Source organism: Pholcus phalangioides, unplaced genomic scaffold, assembly GCF_987345545.1.
Source record: "Pholcus phalangioides strain wild (caught in Gottingen) unplaced genomic scaffold, Ppha-v1.0 ptg000022l_1, whole genome shotgun sequence".
NCBI lineage: Eukaryota > Metazoa > Arthropoda > Arachnida > Araneae > Pholcidae > Pholcus > Pholcus phalangioides.
Window position 1 is genome coordinate 25,347,786 of NW_028301615.1, and position 19,387 is coordinate 25,367,172.

The 19,387-nt window shown below is 34.5% G+C and overlaps 1 protein-coding gene across 2 annotated transcripts; it reads right to left on the minus strand.

Annotated features, from left to right (window-relative positions):
* Nucleotides 1-678: 678 nt before the first annotated feature.
* Vha44 (V-type proton ATPase subunit Vha44) lies at nt 679-18,797 on the minus strand. Of its 2 annotated transcripts, none has more exons than XM_089249469.1 (13): nt 18,668-18,797; nt 14,713-14,849; nt 14,518-14,585; nt 12,896-12,981; nt 12,610-12,704; nt 10,051-10,142; nt 8,507-8,605; nt 6,150-6,218; nt 5,161-5,283; nt 4,843-4,936; nt 3,675-3,772; nt 2,617-2,743; nt 679-1,738 (listed from the first exon to the last, which is right to left on the minus strand). In XM_089249469.1, exons 2-13 carry the CDS (start codon nt 14,839-14,841, stop codon nt 1,640-1,642), a joined length of 1,179 nt encoding a protein of 392 aa, XP_089105595.1. In that variant the 5' UTR covers nt 14,842-14,849; nt 18,668-18,797; the 3' UTR covers nt 679-1,639. The 2 variants fall into 2 exon arrangements, with proteins under 2 accessions (XP_089105595.1, XP_089105596.1); XM_089249470.1 differs by lacking the exon at nt 18,668-18,797 and adding an exon at nt 18,573-18,639.
* Nucleotides 18,798-19,387: the final 590 nt, after the last annotated feature.

Here is a 19,387-nt window from a genome sequence, read left to right on the forward strand (position 1 = left end):
ATTTGTTATAAATTCCATAGAGGAATGTGTACGAGGTGCGCATGTGTACTGTAGTAGTAATCAGACAACCTTGGTTTGATATGCGTTAAATTACCAAGAGTCTACTGTGTTTTAAAAAATCAAAGTATGTTGTTGAGTTGTAAACATTTGTGTGCAATCAAACGCTTTAACCCTTTCAATAAATGAAAAGTACTGATTTGACTTGAACATAAAAGTTCAGGTGCTTTGAGAAAGTCTTTTCTAATTATTGTAGTGTGTGATTGCAAGTATAAAAAATTTTTCCCCCACAAATAACCTTTTCTAATCCTTCAGATTTCATGTCGATGAATGCAATTTTTACATGGATTATATGTTGCAGTCGGCTGCTATACAATGATATTTTTCCTCCAAGTAGCAAAATCTACAGATTATATATAGAGAATTATGGTATCGTTTTTTACCTCAAAAGCTCACCTTAACAGCTTCTACTGGCATTTTTTAACAACACACTTGTGCTGTTATGTTTAGAAAATCTCAAAAAAAATAAGCAAAAACATTTTTTTTCACCCTTGAACCCTGGATAAATCTAGAAGGCAGTTAAAAAGCATTTTGTTTCCCAATGCATTTGTTTACTCCTTCAACAGAAAACTGTTCTTTTCCACCAATAATTTATATTCATTCAAAAAGTATTTCCGCGAATACATATAAACATTTTTTTATTGACCAACATATCATATTTACATCAATTATTCTTAATAAAAACATTTTAAAATCAACTTGTTCACACAAAAAACAATTCTGGAGTATTTATATGTATTACTATTCAATAAATTTATGTTGATTATTGTCACGAATCCCACTTCCATGCTTCATCCAAGAAAACTGAAAAAAAATTAACATTGATAATCAAAATCCCAGATTTAACAGAATGAGATATGAAATTAGTGCTGTGTTAGATAGAATTTATTTCACACTGATTGCTCCGATGTCTTAAGAGCATTCTCAACAAAACCTGAATTTTTCACAATCATGAGTAAAACTTATTCTTCGTAAAGTGCAGATACCAACATACTTCGAACTAATCTCACCACAGGAAAACATCTGACTGAATCAGTTTTGTGCATTGCTTGATTCTCGATATGACTTGAAGCATACACGTGAACACCACGAAAAAATCTCCATATATATGTATAACAAATATTTTAACACAATTATCTAACAAAACATCCTATGACACAATATATATATTCTTGATTACATTAATATATATTTCTATTTCTTACATTGACACATGCACAAAGGAACATGTACAAACTGGAATAATTTATTGCCGCCACCGCTATAACCTGGTTCACATTGATATTTCTTGATTAATGATATCATCAACTGTCAAGACAGAGAAAAAAAATCAAGAATTTCCCATATACTTATGGTCATCACCAGGCATTTATGCGATGACGACAGCCATACACTTTTTTTTAAATTTTTCAGTTCTGTATATATATAAATATATATATGAATATAATTGAATTTTAAAAAACAAAACACATTTCCGACTATTTTTGACGCTAAATTATAGCTCCGATAAATGGAATGCAACAAATGGCAGCTGAAATACAACGATACAAAGTATCTGATCAATGACTAACACGTGACACAATCAATTTCTGCGGATACTTGTGTCGAGCATATCTATGTTGATTTTGAAGTATACGTATGGATAATACTCTTGCTGTCCGATGTTCAGACCGGGAATATCCTATTCAAAATATAAATCAAAATTTCAGAAGTTTGAAAATATTTATAGCACAAACTTATACAGATTGAGTGAGCAAAAGTCTGTTATAACGAGAGTGATTATCTAATGTTAAAGATATTTTTTGTATTTGATTATAGCAGGGTTGAACAAATCTTAGGTGCCAGGTCACCATGGCAACTAGAAAATCAGTATTGGCAAAAGATACATTATACAGAGTTTAGGGGACAACTTTCCCATGGGTCGACAGAACCCATTTACAAAATATCCCATGGCAATGGCCCTCAGAGCAACATCCCCCGACTTAATATTTCCTGATTTCATTATGCTACATCTTTTAACATAAGAAAAAGTAAAACAAAACGTTATTTAGGATCATTTTCTTGATCGAAATACCATGCTTTGCTCCTAAGAAATTCAACATAATAAATAACCTACACCAGTTTGAAGCACAACAGCAGTAACCATCTTGCATATTTGTACTGAAAACTGATACGTTTGTGCACTCCCTGGTCTGGGATGTTAGGAATACTCAAGTCAGTCATTTCTCCTATTTTTGATCACAAATCAGTGATTTTTACTTGGTGAAATTTTGTATTGATTGTGGAAATGACAAGAAACCATTGGCAGTTATACGTTCAATATCTCATTTTTGTCTGATGAAGTGTGGTCAGTGTTGGGTATTAATATTTTAAGACTAGAAAATGTGGTAACCTCATCAGTAATTACCGTATAGTAAACAGTAATACCTTAATTGATTTCAGACCGAAATTTATCAGTTAAACACACAAAAAAATCTCAATGCATATGTAATTCATTTAGTTGGGTGGCAAGAGAATTGTTCCAGCCCAGAATTAATAATATTGTGTACAACTACTCACATCAACTGGGCCAGCTGCAATACTAGTATCCAAATGGCTGTACAACTTATTGAGAACCTCTCGAAGTTTCTTTGGTGATTTGTTTGGCTGGAGTAGCATTGCTTGGAAATTCACTGGTAGGCCATACCTGTAGACAAAAATAAGCTAAAGGTTTTCATATTGTAGGTGCACATTCATTCTGGCTGTGACAGAAACTTTATCCCCTCCCATGCTTCAAGTTCCTCCCACCCCCAGGAAACACTTGTGAGAGTTGCCAATCCTCTTGCATATTGTATCATAACTAATACTTTATATTTTTTCCTTTTTGCCATTGTTTTTTGCATTTCCCCTAAATGGCACAAATCACATACTCCCAGTAATACGTACACTATGCTCACGCAATTCGACTGGATGGTGCTGGTGTTTCTTTTCCCTCCCCGCTTACCATTCTGTTTTATTTTCTCACACGTTAGCTCACTGATTTTTCACAATTTTTTATAATTTCTCAATGAGAGAATATACAAGCAAGTGAACTTATGTTTTCATTCTGAAAACGAATTATTTGACATGGATTGTATTAAATAAATGATGCACTATATCTTTAGATCTAAAATTGAAACACTTGGCAGAAGTTGATGTCGTAAAGGCAAAACAGCTGAATCACATTGAATATTCCAAAGAGTACTTTGTTCACCATAATTAAAAACCGTTATTCAATTATGAAAGCAGAAGAGTTGGGGTTTCCTTCTTTGTACGGTGAATCATGGGAAGGGATATTCCAAAATAGTTGGAAAAAGTGAAGAAGCTAAGTTTTAAGATTTTCTAAAAACGATATAATGACCTCCTAATACAATGTCCCCTTTCAATGAAAAAAAAGGAGGTCCTTATAACGAGTGTCAACTTTATATGATCCAAATCAGAACAGGAAAGGTGATATAGTTTCAACAGGAGCCTTATAGGCAATATTATTCAGATGACCTTCATAAAGCCTTGACCTTCCCTTTAAAATCTAAACTTTCATTATGAAATCCACCGTTTGATTAAAAATAATTAATTATTGAAAAAAAATTAAAACTCACCTCAAAACTGACTCAACAAATACTCGAAGGTCTTTAACATGAATCCATGCATGAAATGCCTCGCCAAAGTTCAATTTCAACCATCGGAAAAGAAGACTCTACAACATTAAATTTTTGTTATAAATTCAAAGTATGGAACATTATGTTGAAAATTCTGAAGCATGTAGCCTGTGAATGCAAACTGAATACAGTTTAACTTGGATTGACCGAGCATATGTCATTTCACTGACGAACCGTTCATCCAAGAGAGGCATACTTCCAATTAGAAAAAGTATCCAAATAACATGTGGTACTCAGATATGTCATTCATGTTGCCAGGGGTTGTATAGTTATTAAAATATTTACTTTCAACATGGAAACCAGGGCCAGAATTAAAGGGGGGGGGGCAGATAGAGGGAATTGCCCCAGGCAGCAAGTTTTTAGGTGGGAACAAAGAACACGTATAAAATTGACAAATTTTAAAGGTGTGGGCAGCAAAAATCCTAGTCACAGCCCTGCACTAAAAAACCTAATTAGAAAGTTGTTGCCCTGTCTCGCCAGGTTCCCATTAAAAAAATTCCAGTTTTTAAAGGTAATATTCACTGAGACATTTGAATTCGAAAAATGGAGGAAAAACTGCAATAAATGCAGGAAAACTGTTTTACCTGCAATTAATGCTGTTTCCCCCCCCCCAACAGTACCGTTTTTTGAATTTGACTATCTCAGCGAAAATTGCACTCAGAAACATGGAATTTTTTTAGCGGCATCGAGAGACAAGACAACAACTTCCTAATTGGGTTTTTGAGTACCGGGAGTCCATGTTAAAAATAAATTTTTTTATGTTAACTACACAACATGAATGACATATCTGAGTACTACACATTATTTAGATTCTATTTCTACTGGAAGTATGCCTCTAGGATCAACGGCTCGCCAGTAAAATGCCATACCCCGTGCTACCTATATACCTGCATATTTTTGATAACTTTCCGCCAAACACATAAAGTTGAACATAAAATCTGCACATGATATAAATATTAAATAACAATGCTTAGGAAATTGAATACTGAAACTGATAAGCTTTGCGTATTATCAAGGATAAACAATACAAACAAACCATTTAATAATAAGAAATAAACTCCAGTATAACTTTTAATTAACAATGAATGAATGACAAAAGGTGGCTCACGAGCTGCTTAGTTTTGTCAGCTTTGAGTTTAGTGAGAGCAGTTTTACCAGCAGACAACTTTTCTTCACTGTATTCAAAATCCCTTACGATAAACCTGTAAAAATTGATTGGAATCAGATGTCGTCATAATTTTTTAAACTACTTCAAATAAGAATTTAAGAGTACCACTTATGCAATAATAGTTTAATTGGATTTTATCTCATGTGACGGAATACACACCACTATGCTACAGACAATAGTGTTGACTGAGAATTCAAATTAAAAAATATCAAAACACGAGAAAAAATGATAAGAATGGAAAATCAGAAAAACACTCACCTGCAATTCCGAGCTGCTTCTTTAAATTTAGGTATGGGATCCTCGTCTTTTTTACTTTTGTCCATTTGCATCTTTATTATGGTCACATTATAAAGGCAGTGCTCATGATCTTCATAGATTTTGCTGAAAATACAAATTTCACTCAGCCAATCACAAATGAGCTAGAATTAAGATAATGATCATCAAATCTAATTCTAAATGAAGTTTTATTTTTTTTATAAAATAGTGTAAATTGCTTCAACCACCCTGATTTTTAAAATACCTTCAATATCTGGAGCCACCAAAATATTTTTTATACGGAGGATATTCAAAGTTACATGTGGCCTGAGAGAGAGTATTTGAATATTTTTGCTCATTCAACATGTTTCTCCCCCAAATGTCTGGTTAAGAGGTTGTAGTTGTTGTGTGGTCAGTGGTGTGGGGGGGGGGGGGGGACTTTCTGCAGTAACCTGTTCTGTGGTGATCTTCACACCATTTGTTATACCTTTTGTTACATCAGGAGATCACATTCCAATACAAAAAACTTGGTGTTGCCATTTGATATTTTCGAAATTTTCTCACTGTAACCGTAACTGTTAGAGTGACACTGTTGTTTTCCATATCATTCTTGAGCGCATACATCAAAATACCTTATGCCAAAATTTCATTCAGTTTCTGTGAACGGTAGGGGCCCATATGTCGGGATAGTTTTTTTTATAATCACCCTGTATATATATATATATTTTTTACAATATTTAGCCACTTAATGCTTCAAAGCCTCTCATTTTAGTGTTTTACAGCTCTTAACAAATACTGGGGTTCAGTAGTTATTTCGTATAAGGGAGGTTCTAACATAGATCAAAATATCACATAATAAAAACAAAGAGTGATTCTTTGCACTTTTACACTACACACACATGCACATAATATCACTAAATGAACATTGGAATGTTGATCCAAGTATTTACAAAAGGCAAACAGCCAATCATGGCATCATAAATGATACTCACATGCTTGACCTAGGCACAACATGGTTGCTCAAGTTTTCATAATTGCTTTCCCATTCTTTAGCAGATGATCTGAAACATAAAAATTTGAAAATTACAAATTTAAATAAATAACTAAAAATTTCAAAAAAACTTTCAAAAAATTATTGAGAGGGTAATATTAAGCATACTTTAATTTGAATGCTTTGCACTTGGTACATGGAACTATAATTTGTTACTTTGTATTTTAAAACAGATACTTTGCACTTCACCTGTTTTATAGTAGATATCATCCAAACTAAAATGCAGTTAATTCCATCAGATATGCCGATTTAAATCACAACTTTTTTTTAAAAATCATTGATTTGAATCACAAAATTTAAATTTCATTTTTTCTTTACATAAATTCAATGGTATTGAAGTAAATGTGACCTGGTATGGTTTGTGATTAAAAGTATAGAAGATCTTTGAGGTAAATACAGACGAACTTAAATCCTAGAAGCAGTGCAGAAAGAAAGCTGCCCTATTTCTAGATTTTGTGCATGGAAAACAAAAAAATATAAGGAGCTAAACTGCACTATATGCAGTGCATTGCAATGTGGCACTAGGCTTCCCATGATTAAAAAACAGGGGAATAGTTTTCTGTATAAAGCCTTGCCCTAATTTCTGATTCAAAATAATAATAGATATTGTACCAACATAAATATGATTGGCCTTTCAACTTTACTTTTCATATTAAAATTATGAGTTTGCTCTTTTTTTTACCAAAACTCATTAAATCTGTGAAAGAAAAATTTGCAAACCATTGAGCAACATCATACAAGTCGGAAGCACATCCATTAATTGTGCAAGAGACAATCTTGTCAATAGAATTTGTTTTGTTTAGTTGATGCTGAATGGCCCTTTGGTTGTGCAGATGTACTTTGGTTGTACAATGGCACTTTGGTTGTGAATGCACTGCCTCATAAAACTGCCTCTTTGGTGTGAATGCACTGAATGGCTGCATCATATGTGTGATACTGAGTTGCCACCACTCATTCACTTTAATGGGAGAGGGAGCTCATGAATAAAAACACTTTTCTCTATAAAAAAAAACAATGTTATTACATGAAGATAATTTCAGCTCAATGACTTTTCATGTTACACATATACAACAGATTTTTGATGTTCATATTTTTTGCTTATAGTTTATTCATTAATGATTAATTAAATTTGAGCGATTAGGAGATAAAAGCAGTTGAGTGATATGAAAATATGCATTCTTAATTTTTAACAAGATTTGTTTTAACTAATAAGCAGTCAGTTCATTTTAATAAAAAAAATCTGATTTAAATTTAAAAAATCAGATTTTTGATTTTTTTAAATAGAAATCATGTTTTTTGATACCCTGAATTCCATCCCTTTAAAATTTAACAACAACCAAATTAAGAGTCTGCTGTTTATAATTATTTCATTATTATAATCCAATAATTAGCTAATGAATTAATTAACTACTATAATTAGTTTACTCCAAACAGTAAAAGCCAGTTTTTAATTAATCAATTAACCAAAATGAACTGATTAGTTCCTGACACTACATTAATAATCATAATTAATTGATAATATATTATCAAGTTTAATATCAATTCTTGTGTTGTTCTGTAAGATGTGCACTTATTAGACTACTAGTTGGAGGGGTCTAAGGGGGTAGTCCCCCAACCATGAACGTGCCAAAACGGAGCTGCGACTGTAGGGAGCAACCACAGCTGTCACAAAAATGATTATCTTTACACTGATTCACAGAAGATCCTGCCACTCCAGAAGATCCATGTGGCATTGTTAATTAATCATTAATTAATCAACACTTTTAAGTTCATGCCAAACGATTACCATTAATGATATTTATTGTTACAAAAACTTGGATTTAACAAATTGTTACATAATTATTGTTAATTAACCATAAATAAAAATTTTGCTTTTGTTGTGCCATAATTAACTATTAGTAGTAAGACAATTAGTCATCACAAAAACTCGGTTGGATTTATTATACCATTATAAAATGTATATTTAGTAGAAAGTATCTGTTTAAAGTGCAAAGTATCTGTTTTATAGTGGAGATCATCCAAACTGAAGTGCAGCTAATTCCATCTCCTTATTGAGCCGTCAATTTTCCTCAAAATAAGAATTTTTTCAAATCTTATCTGCAGATTCTATGACAAATAATTACAGTAGATCCCACTTACGTTTTCCTATTTAGCATGACTTATTTTCATGGTCTCAACTCTCATTAATACCCATGGAGGTTTCCCATTAACTGTTTTCCATGATGGTTTTTAAAAACGTTATAAGTGAGATCCACTGTAGTTTAATTGGGGGGGGGGGGGGAAAGAAAATTTTCTTACTTTGGAATGACGACTAAAAGGGTAGTCAAAAACTCTGACCCCAGCACAAAATGCTCTTTTTTGACAACATCATCTAGAGATCTCACTAGCAGACTGCCTCTGCACATAATAGGAAAAATATTCAAAATAAATATTTCAGCCCAAAACAACTTAGTCTATCAAGAAAAAAAATATGAAATGCTTATTAAAAGTATCAAGAAATAATAGAGGTTTTTTCCATGAAAATTTTCTCGAGACCTTTCAAGATTTGTAAGAATTATAAGGGGCAAGCATACCAATGGCTAATTTTTCCACGCATGCATATAACATAGGGTGTTTATAAACTTGTTTATTAGTTTAAAAATAAGTTAACAAGATAAGAGGGATAAGTACAGAGGAACAAAATTTACAATGGAACTTGGAGCCGCATTTCATTCAAAGTGTCATAAAAAAATGTTAATTTAAATGCCCAAGTTGGACTTTAAAGAGTGAAAAAAACCAATGAAGTTATAAATTATTGAATCCCCATTCAGATCAGAGAAAGACTCCAAGTAGATGCTCAAAGTGGCATCATTTAACACTTTCACACATCGAATGAAAAAGACCGGCACTTCCTCTCATAGACTCCCGATGTTGTTTCTATCTTGCTTACAGCAACAACAAGATCCCATATGGAGTCCACAGGTGTGTCATACATTTTCTGATGTGGTACTTCTACAGCAGGACAGAAAGATGTCTGGTCAATACCATGAATTCAAACACACACCTGTGTTTTTAAACTCAACATTTAATTCTGTAAGAAGGGTGATTCAATAATGCGTCAATAAAATGCACGGGAATTACATAAGACAACCTCCAACTAGAGAGTTGTCAGCATACACTCGCACACATTTCTCCCCAGAGAGAGGGCGAGAGACATAATAATAAGAAATACACAAGAAAAGAAAAGCGAAAGTTGACATCAACTCCATGTTGTGTTGGGAGCAAGAGATAAAAAGTTGGGCGTTTCCATTGTCAGAAATCATCATTTGATCATTTTTGTCGCACCACTGTCATTTTCTGTACATGAGGGCTAATTAGACAGGGACCTAATTAATGACTTGTACTCGTTGAATGTGTTTCAAAGTTACTCTTTACTCTGAGTGGAATATAACCCTAAATTCCATCATAATATTGTTCATCTTGATGGGTGCCATCAACTTCCCTTCACTCTTATTTAATTGAAACAGTTTACGCAAGCAATTCACAGTAAGAAAAATTGAATATATAAACAGGTAAGAGCTGATCTTAATTTGCAAAAGAAAAAAATATATATATAGAATACATTCTTGAAGGAAAAATAATCACAGGATAATCAAAGCAGTTTTTACACAGAATCACTTTGATACTTTTATAGAACAATTTGCATACGGAACATTACATCGCTTTGCATAATTAAACTATGATAGCCTACAACAACTACAGTCTCTCAATGACAGAATTTGGTCTATCAAATAAGAGAATTTGGTCTTAAACTTATCAAATACATGCATTCACAAGTCTTTGAATTAAAGCCCCATACTTACGTTGCTTTTCTTTCAAGGTTTTGAAGAGTAGTTTTCAAGGTATTGTAAGCTGATGCTTTCGCTTTCAACTCTGCATCTATCTGCGAAACTTGCTGGCAATAAAAATAAAAGATAAGTTTTACATTTTGTTTTGGAACAAAGGATGAAATTTTGCAATTTAGCCCCACTTGTTGGTGGCAATTGGTCATGGAGTTTCTCGCGAAGCAAATCCATGAAGAAAAGAATATTATTTCTCAATTGTTATTGATATACACTTGCTAGTGCTTCACATTTTCTAAAAACATAGCTGAAAGCCATCTCTTACAATAACTCACAATGTGAGTGATGTTGTGATGCTGTTTTTCCCAGCATCACACAAAACAATGTCCCAGAAAATTTTGTTTAATCAGTGAAAAAACAAGTAAACCATACAGTAAGTACCATTACAGACTTGTTGTACTGTTTAAAAGATTTCATTTTCTACTTTGGCCCATATAAGGTTGTTTATGATAAATAGACTCCTGCAATGAATGTACATTTATTTGCAAAGGTAGAACAATAAACAAAGATCATTATCTAAACCGGTATAATGCAAAAAACATTTTATCGTTCCCCTTTCTTCAGGAATTTTTTCCCCTCATCACAACAACCTCCACAAAACTCAAGACAGTCCATAGGATCCTATAGAATACCCACAGCACAGCTGCCAACTTTAAAGAATGAGAATTAGGAAGATTTTAGCACGGATCCAAATTCTCTATACACATAAATATAAATAAGGGATTTTCGTAAATCAATGTAGAGATTTTTCATTAACTCTAGTAAAATGATATATAGGGTTCTTCCCCTTTACAAAAATGTGACATCGTGCAAACTATCATAGATTTGCTTCAAGTTACCAATCATTAGGCCAAATTACCTGTCATTACTACTCTCAAATAAAATCATGTCAAAAAAAAAAAAAATCACCACCAGGCCTGGAATAGGATTATAGTTAAAGCAGCTACAGGCCATCTTGCCAATTTTAGATGCCAAAAGAATTAATGCTGGTTGAGCTGATTGGAAATTTTTTTTCTCCCAGATAATGAAATATATTTTTTTTTTGTGATTTGATGCAAGGCGAGAAATTATATGCTTGTGACATCATTTCAGACATTAAAAATGAATCTTTTCCAGGTAAACTCTTCTGGAATAATTTTTACCCCCAAAGAAGTAGGGATTTTTTTACAATCACGGTAGAAATTTGGGGACATTTTTCTAGGATTCTGGAAGATGGAGTAGAAATTCTGGAGACCTGGCAGCTAGGCCATATCTTCTACGACCCCATGGATCATTTCATTGCCTATTGCCCACTTTGGGGAAACACTGATCTAGACATCTAAAATCATTTTCAGGAATTCATTTTTATCATGGGCAATGATACATTCTACAATGGTCCCTACCCAATGATACTAAAGTATATCATAGTTCCCTAAACTCCACATATAGTTTCATCACCCCCTTCTTTGAATTTTTTTTTCTTCTAATCACCTCCAACTCAAGCCAATCTATAGGACCCTGTACTAAACCTACAGATTCTATCGTTCTTCTCCCCCCCCCCCCCCAAAGGGTGATATTGCCTATTTTGGGGAAACACTGGACTATATGGTTGATCAGTTGAAACAACCCTTAAATTCTGCAAATATTTGTACACATAGCTTTCTGTATTTACAAGGGGGACTCCCCCCCCCCTTTTTTTACCACTGTATCACGAATGATCAAAAAATGATTCAGCAACATACTATGTTCGTCATCAATTTGTAATGGGAGCAGTTTAAGGTAAAACAAAATCTGCAGGAATGCTGTTCTGTGTCAGAAGATGGGATAAAAGATTGTACAGAATTAAGCATCACCAGTGATTAGAAAAAGATGGCTTTCAAGAATTATAACTACTCCCAGAAAACAATTACCCTGTGCAATTTAGAAAAGCTATATGAGTGCTAGCAAATGTGTATCATCAAGCTAAAATAATTATCTTTAAGATGGTTGTGGGTCAGTAGTTTAAACTTGTCTAGGGGAGATATTCTAAGTCAAGTCACCAGACTTTTGGATCCTACCACATACAGCAAGAATCCGATTATTGGAGCTAATATAGACCAGACCTACCTCGGATAACTGAAACCTAAGATTTTAACAATATAGATAATATTTTAATAACTATACAACCCTCTTGCAACATGAATGGCATATCTGAGTTCTACACATTCTTATTGGACACTTTTTGTAATTGCAAATATGCCTTGAGCATAAACAGTTTGCCAGTAAAATGCAGTAAGAAGAATTATAAAATCACATTGTGTAATCACTTTACGTGAGTTCAACGCCATCTTTAACCTCAATTGAAAACTAAAAATTGGTCACATCACAGAAAAAGTGAAACATCTCTTACAATCCAGCACTGTGGAATGTTGAAATAAAAAATTATAACAAACTATTCACAAAACTATTTGTGAAGAACTATGAAAGTAAGCTAAAATAATATTTCACCCAAAACAAGAACTGTATCATAAATTTCAGACATACACAGTAAGGTTTACATACCTTGCTGATAATATCAGCAATATTGCTCAGGGACTGTCGAACTGGATATTTCGCCATATCCCAGGTAAACTTGGTCAAATAAGTGGAAACTGACACTGGAGATGGGGAAAAAAAAAAAAGACATATTTTCAAAAAATTGCAAAAAATTTCAAGCATAAAACAATTGTAACACTTGCTAGAGTGATCAACAAACATAGAATACAAGCAAAAACCTAATGAACAATCAAAAAGAAAGAAAAATTTTACAGCTTAAAATCAACTGACGAGATAAAAATATTTACCTTACCTCCATTTACTTCTAAATTTTCTTCAACCTTGTCTCTTTGATCGTCCAAAACTTCTAATAAATAAGCGGCAAGTTTTCTTGTCACTCTAGAAACATGAAAACAAACATAAAATATAGTAAGCGCCGCCAATTAGAATCATGGATATTATCATTTGGGTATTGTTATCACTTTTACAAGGAACAAAAAAAAAGTAGAATATGCCAAAATCAGCGCTGGCGCAGAACAATGTGGAAGAATTTTAAGAAAAGTGGTGTAGAAAACACTATTATGGGAAATTTTACCAAAGAACATTCCCAGTCAGCCGAGGGCTCATTGCAGAACAACGCAAAACATTCTGCTTTGGGGGGAACAGATAAGTATCATAACATGGGGAAAAATTTGTTGAAGCCGGGATCCCACAATGACGGTCCAGGCATCGGACTCAGGATAGCAATAATTTTTATGGCTTTCAATACAAAAGCCATAGAATAATGATAGAACGGGAGGTACAACTAGCCAACAACAGGGAACGTTCAGACATTTCGAAATGTATAGCGAAGAAAGACTGCTCATTTGCTAGAGGTGAAGATAAAAGAAATTGTCCTACAGCTAACATACTGAACCTATTGTACACTCCCTTAATTTTTTCTCCCCACCAAGCATCTTCTTTTGAAATTACCAAAAAAGTATGTCTTTTCTTGATGCCGGCTGCGGTTGCAGATATCATTTTGCAGTTTATGCCCAACAGACTTTTTATTATCTTTTATCTTAATTATCTTACCCTGCGTCAGGACCCAGTCATTGTGGGATTCCAACTTTATAGTTATCAGGCTTCAATTTATATTATCAATTTTTTCCTCTATCAAACAGGGGGGGAGGGGGAGTGCATTTTAAAGCTAGGGGACAACAGACTTGTTTTTTCCATAGACCCCACCTGGCATCAGAAGATCAATGTATACAAATGCAATGCGATTTCTGTATGACACTCTAATTCATATTTAGACAGAGAAATCCCTTACCACAAAAATAGCAAAAGTGTGATTTTTCTCCATTCTTCAAACTCGATGAATAATAGAAAGTTTTTCCGCATACCTCACACACATATGGCTTTCCCTTTACTGTGGAAATGTTTGTCTCTCTTCAAATTATAATTTCAACACCACTCTTCTATAAAACCCAACATCTTTGTTTTTTTATAATTTCCATACCATAAAAAATTTAAGTGATGAATTACAACTTCTCAGCACAAAATATGTCATTCATGCAGTGGTAGTAAATGAAAACAATTTAGTGGAATCCACGGAAAACACTAATCTGAAACAATACTTTTAAAAATTGTATGGGACTTGAGTCTGTTTTCGTTGTTGTACATACACTGAGATAAATTCCAAAAATGTTGTGGTGTCTTCAGACTCTAATTTATCAATCAAGAGATGGAAAAGTTTAGGTGCCAGAAGCAATTTTTCAGTCGCCAGGTGACTGACAACTGAAATTGATCAAGCCCTGATGCACTGTATTAAAAAATAAATCCACTATTTTCCGTGAAAATGAGAAAAAAAATGCCCAGAAACTTTGTACAAACAAAACTGCCTAAAAACATCAACAGATTATGATTAATATGCATTCCAATTACCATACTCACCCTTCCACAAATGTGTCTAGTTTCGCCAGATCATCAGATAATCCGACAAGTTGATCGAGAGTGCCTACCTGAAAAGAATAATTTAAAATTCACATACACATCGTTCATCACAATTGCTCATTTTCCTCAGGAAAAAAAACTCAATTAAAATCATGAATTATACCACTTTTTCACTTCAAACCAATTGTTTTATACCTTCAAATCGGGCATGCTAAACTTGTAGTTTTGAGATAAGTTATTCGGTTTTGTGACATTGCAAAGTTTCTCCCATGTTTGCTGGCAAGTTTTATCTCCTGGGGCAGAGATCAACCAGTATTCAGACATGTTTGTAGCTGAAATGAATAGAATCATAAAAAATTAAGATCTTGAACAAATACAGATGGATGGCATCATGGATAAAATAATGAATGCTTGAGTGTAACTTGTGATAAAAATAAATTTAAAACTTTCAAATTGAATACCTCAAAAGTAGACCTATAAACTTTCCTCGAAGCTCTCCAGAAATTCTCATGTGCTAGACAAGATCCGTATAGAGTAAGTGAAATAGGGACTGGAGAAATATATTGTTATAAAGGATTTATCGTTATAGACGGAATGTATTAACATAATGAAAAGTGCATAGGGAACAAACATTAATATTATTATATAGGCAGTTATCGTTATGTAGGATTTTCACTGCAACACTAATTAAGCTATGGGTTCAGAACCTTGGATTTTGATTGGGGGCTGTTCAAGTATTATGTCAGCAAATTTTTAGCCATTTTTAAACCACCTTCAGCAAAAAAAAAGTCTGTATTCCCCCGTCAGCAAAATTTTGTCAGCGCTACCTCCTAACGCATATTTGTAGGATCAGAGATATACAGGCCCCCCGACAATCAAAAATGTAGTTTTAAAATTTTTTTTTTTTCAAAATTGAAGTTTTGAAAGAAAATACCTTCATATGTTATTATAATCAATTTGTCAGTTTTAATGCTATTTGAAGGCTAAGCATTCAAAATTTCTTTTTAAGAAATTCGTTGCAACCCACCCTCTCTAAGCCATATATGCTAAACCCTTCACCGGTAGAACAGATCAGGCCTTAGGGGTTATCTGATGTAGCCGGCCTCCTCGAACCTAATTTTATAAAAATGAACTGAGCAGCGCATTTACAAATCACTTAAGTGACCAGTGGCACAATTTCAGAACACTTAAGCGATCTATGGCACATTTTGAGATCCCTTGAGTGACATGTGGCACAATTTTAGAGGACAAGCAGCCCCCCAGTACAATCCTACATCACTCAATTACCCGCAGCACATTCCCAGATTACTTAAATGATCTGCGGCTTAATTATGAATCACTTGAGTGATGCGGGCCCAGTTCCAGAGCACTTAATCGGTTTAGACACATTTCCGCTTGAATCCGCGAAACATTTAGAGATCGCTGAAGTGGTTCTGTAGGGGACTTATCAATAGGTAGAATGTCAGATCAGGTTCCCACAAACTAGCGAAAGGTTTTTCTTGTTTTTGGCGTACCGAGTAAGATGTCATTAAGAATATTTCATATTCTTATAAACAATAGTTGATGACATCATCTAACCTCCCCCCTTCCACTTTATGATCAAAAGTCAGCAAATAGGAAATCCCCCTCATGCCCCCTATCGATACTGATTTAATACTTGAATGGTCTTTTAACAGTGAGCATTGATACATATTAACTCCTTCAACAAATCAAGCTTTTGCAACCATTACCACTGTGAAAACACCAACATCTCAAAAAAACTCCTGCAAGGATCCACATGTGGGGGAAAGAGTTAAAGACAGTAGAAAACCTAGATTATCCATGCTAATGGTGGGGGAAGGTGAACACAGATAATCACAAAACATATTATACATTTTACATGTTTGAAATGAGTATCTACTGCATATTATACATGGGGAAATCTAATAAAAAATTACACTTATTGAAGGATAGCTACATTACTAACAAACTGGGTTTTCATTGATGGCAGAAATGCAGTCGAACCTTGATTATCTGGGATAATGGTGGGGAAAGAGATCAGATATAATAACAAAAAAATTTTTTTTTTTTTTGCTATCAGCCATTCTGCACAGTTATAAAATTATAAAATGTGGTATGGGAATGACACAAACAAGGTGGCACTGGTCCAGCATGTGAACCATGCGGTTACGTGGCCGCATCCGAACTTACACCATTCTTGTGCCTTATCTTTCAGTTATAGAAAAAACAATACATTTCAACTGACTTCCCTGCATTTCCTGTAATCGGCTGTAAATCTTCAAATGCTAATCGCCCCAGGACAATGTTCGGTTCCTATGTGTACATATGGGGGCGGACTGCACAGTTTCCAAGTGTTGGCACAAGAGCTCAGCTCTGGGAACAGAGATACAATTGGTGTTGTAATGCACACACCAGTGTCCCCAAAACAAAAGTGTTTTATGTTGTTATACAATGAGTCCTTTCAGCCGACCAACTTGCCATATAATAGTGATTTTTTAAAAAAGTTCTTTTGCCTTAAAATTCTTCCTGGAATATTTCTACAGCAGTACTGATTGTTCTGTGACGTTATGTCATATGTTTTGCTATATTCTGCTTTGGGGTCCAAATTTGTGCCTTCCCTGATTAGCGCCAGAGAGAAATTTTTTCAGTATGAGCAAATCTTGCATGTTATACATAAGAATTTGATACATTTGATGAATCTGATTGGATATAAAGATTTCACATAATGTCAAACTTGTTATAAAGTCATAATTTTCAAGCCCTGTTGTGGTAGAAACATAGAGAGGAGCGAGAAATTTTCTGAGCTACAGGTAGCTGATTGCAGATTTTAGAAGCCCAGAGGAGCTGCTGTGGCAAAAAGTTTGAAAAGCTCCAGTTTTTTTCTATGCAGTTCAGAGAAACGTCATTGAGGTATTTGAAGTAAGATGTCTACAATATATGGGCATCGCAAGAATGATCATCACTACTCGATTGATTCCAGATTACTGGCGCAATTACTTATCTGATAATCAATTAGGTTATCTTCTAGATTGACTAATTAAACTCCGGATTCTAGACAAGATTACTGCGCAATCGTCTACACAAAGACAATGGTAAGATTAACTACGAACATTGTTCACTTACAATTTTTATATCAGATTTCTCAATTTGTTTTTTTAATCACATTAGTCTTGTAATTCTTGGAAAATAAGTAAATTTCTGGATACACCCATCCTTGTTCAAGAACGCTGTGATATGAGATGTGAAGCAGGATGTGTCCGATCCATCAATATTGAAAAAATGAGTATACAGGAAGTATGCTAGAAGTCCTAGTGCAGAGACCCTTGCCTTCCATATGATGTTGATTTACATATAATGCAAATTGCATCGATGCAAGCTGCATGGTTTTTCCCTCACTCAATATACTGTATATACCAATGTGCAACAGATTTGGGAAACTGGCTGATTGAAGAGATTTCTGCGTTTCCAGGAAAGGAAAATTCCTCTTTACCCTCACAGAAGAGATGAATTTTCCTTCATTGATATATCTTCATTCCGCCAGTTTCCCGAATCTGTTGTATTAACATGGGTAGAGTGATGTCTTTCACTACATATACCAATTTGACGATTTCCAATTTTCGGCACTTTCTCTGCATGGAAACATGCATTGCATATGGTAGGAACTTTTAAACTTTTTTTCTCATTTTTTTGTTCTTGCCTCCTCATGGCTCATGGCTTATTAAAATGTTTAAAAAAAGAAAATTAAATAAGTTCTCCGCTCTTGGAGACACGAAATCCCTTGAAAAACGATTGCCCAGCCCAGAGGACCGTTTCACAACTACAAAATCTCCACGCCCTTGACGGAGCCCGAACTCAGGATCAGGTCATCCTAAATCTCAATTTTTTTGCCCCTTCAAACATTCACGAATTTAAATGCATAAGCATAAATCACGAGCTACAAATTCAATTTATTAATTTTTTAATCTAATTAAAGACATGAAAATAATTTTTGTATATTTGTGACGGCGCCGTAAAATGCTAAAAGAAATGTATAACAACGCCTTAAAAAAAATTACCGGAAAATGTGTGAGTGTTATATTACATGAAAATCTTGTATCGCGATAGATATTTTATACTTTCTAGAGAGTGGGGGAAAAAACGAATTGCGAACCTTTGTTGGTATTTAGTTGAACATAAACAATTTCGGAGCGGAGGGAAACAAAATCATATGATGAAAAATCTGAGCTACAGTTCTAGTTAGATTTAACAGGGTCAAGGAGACTGGGAGCACCTCGGAAAAAAAGTTCTGACCACAGTGCGGGAGACACGAAAAATATGATTCTGGGTCCGACCATCGATCTCAATGCGTTGAGTCACGGCCGATTCAACACATGAATGACTCAACAATAGAGGACTTCAGCCTTTTCCTAGTCGCGAGCACTGGCTGTGCCCATCATCAAAAAAGAAGAGCACCCTTACGACGTTTTTGACCATACGTATGCATGAAAAAGCAATCCTTGAATGTATAATTTGAACAAAGTACTTGATAGGGACGTTGATCAAGTGCTCGAGAGCGCTAAATTTGACACGAGCATCGAGCACTCTGGGTGCTTCAGGGAGCACCGTGTTGCTCGCGAGCAACAGGTTGAAGATGCTTGCTGAACAACAACAGTGAATTGAGTCGGGTGGTTCGAACCCCAGATGCAGCACGGTCGACTCGATGCGACCGTTTGGAATCAGCTCCAAACTGTAGGTTCTGCCCAGGACCATAACTAATATGTGATTTTTGTGAGGTAGAGAAAGCATGATTTTGTCCGTCCCCCCCCCCATCACTGTAAAATTCAATGAATGGCGGTATTTTTTCCCTTGTGAAATTTGTCTCTCGGGGCAG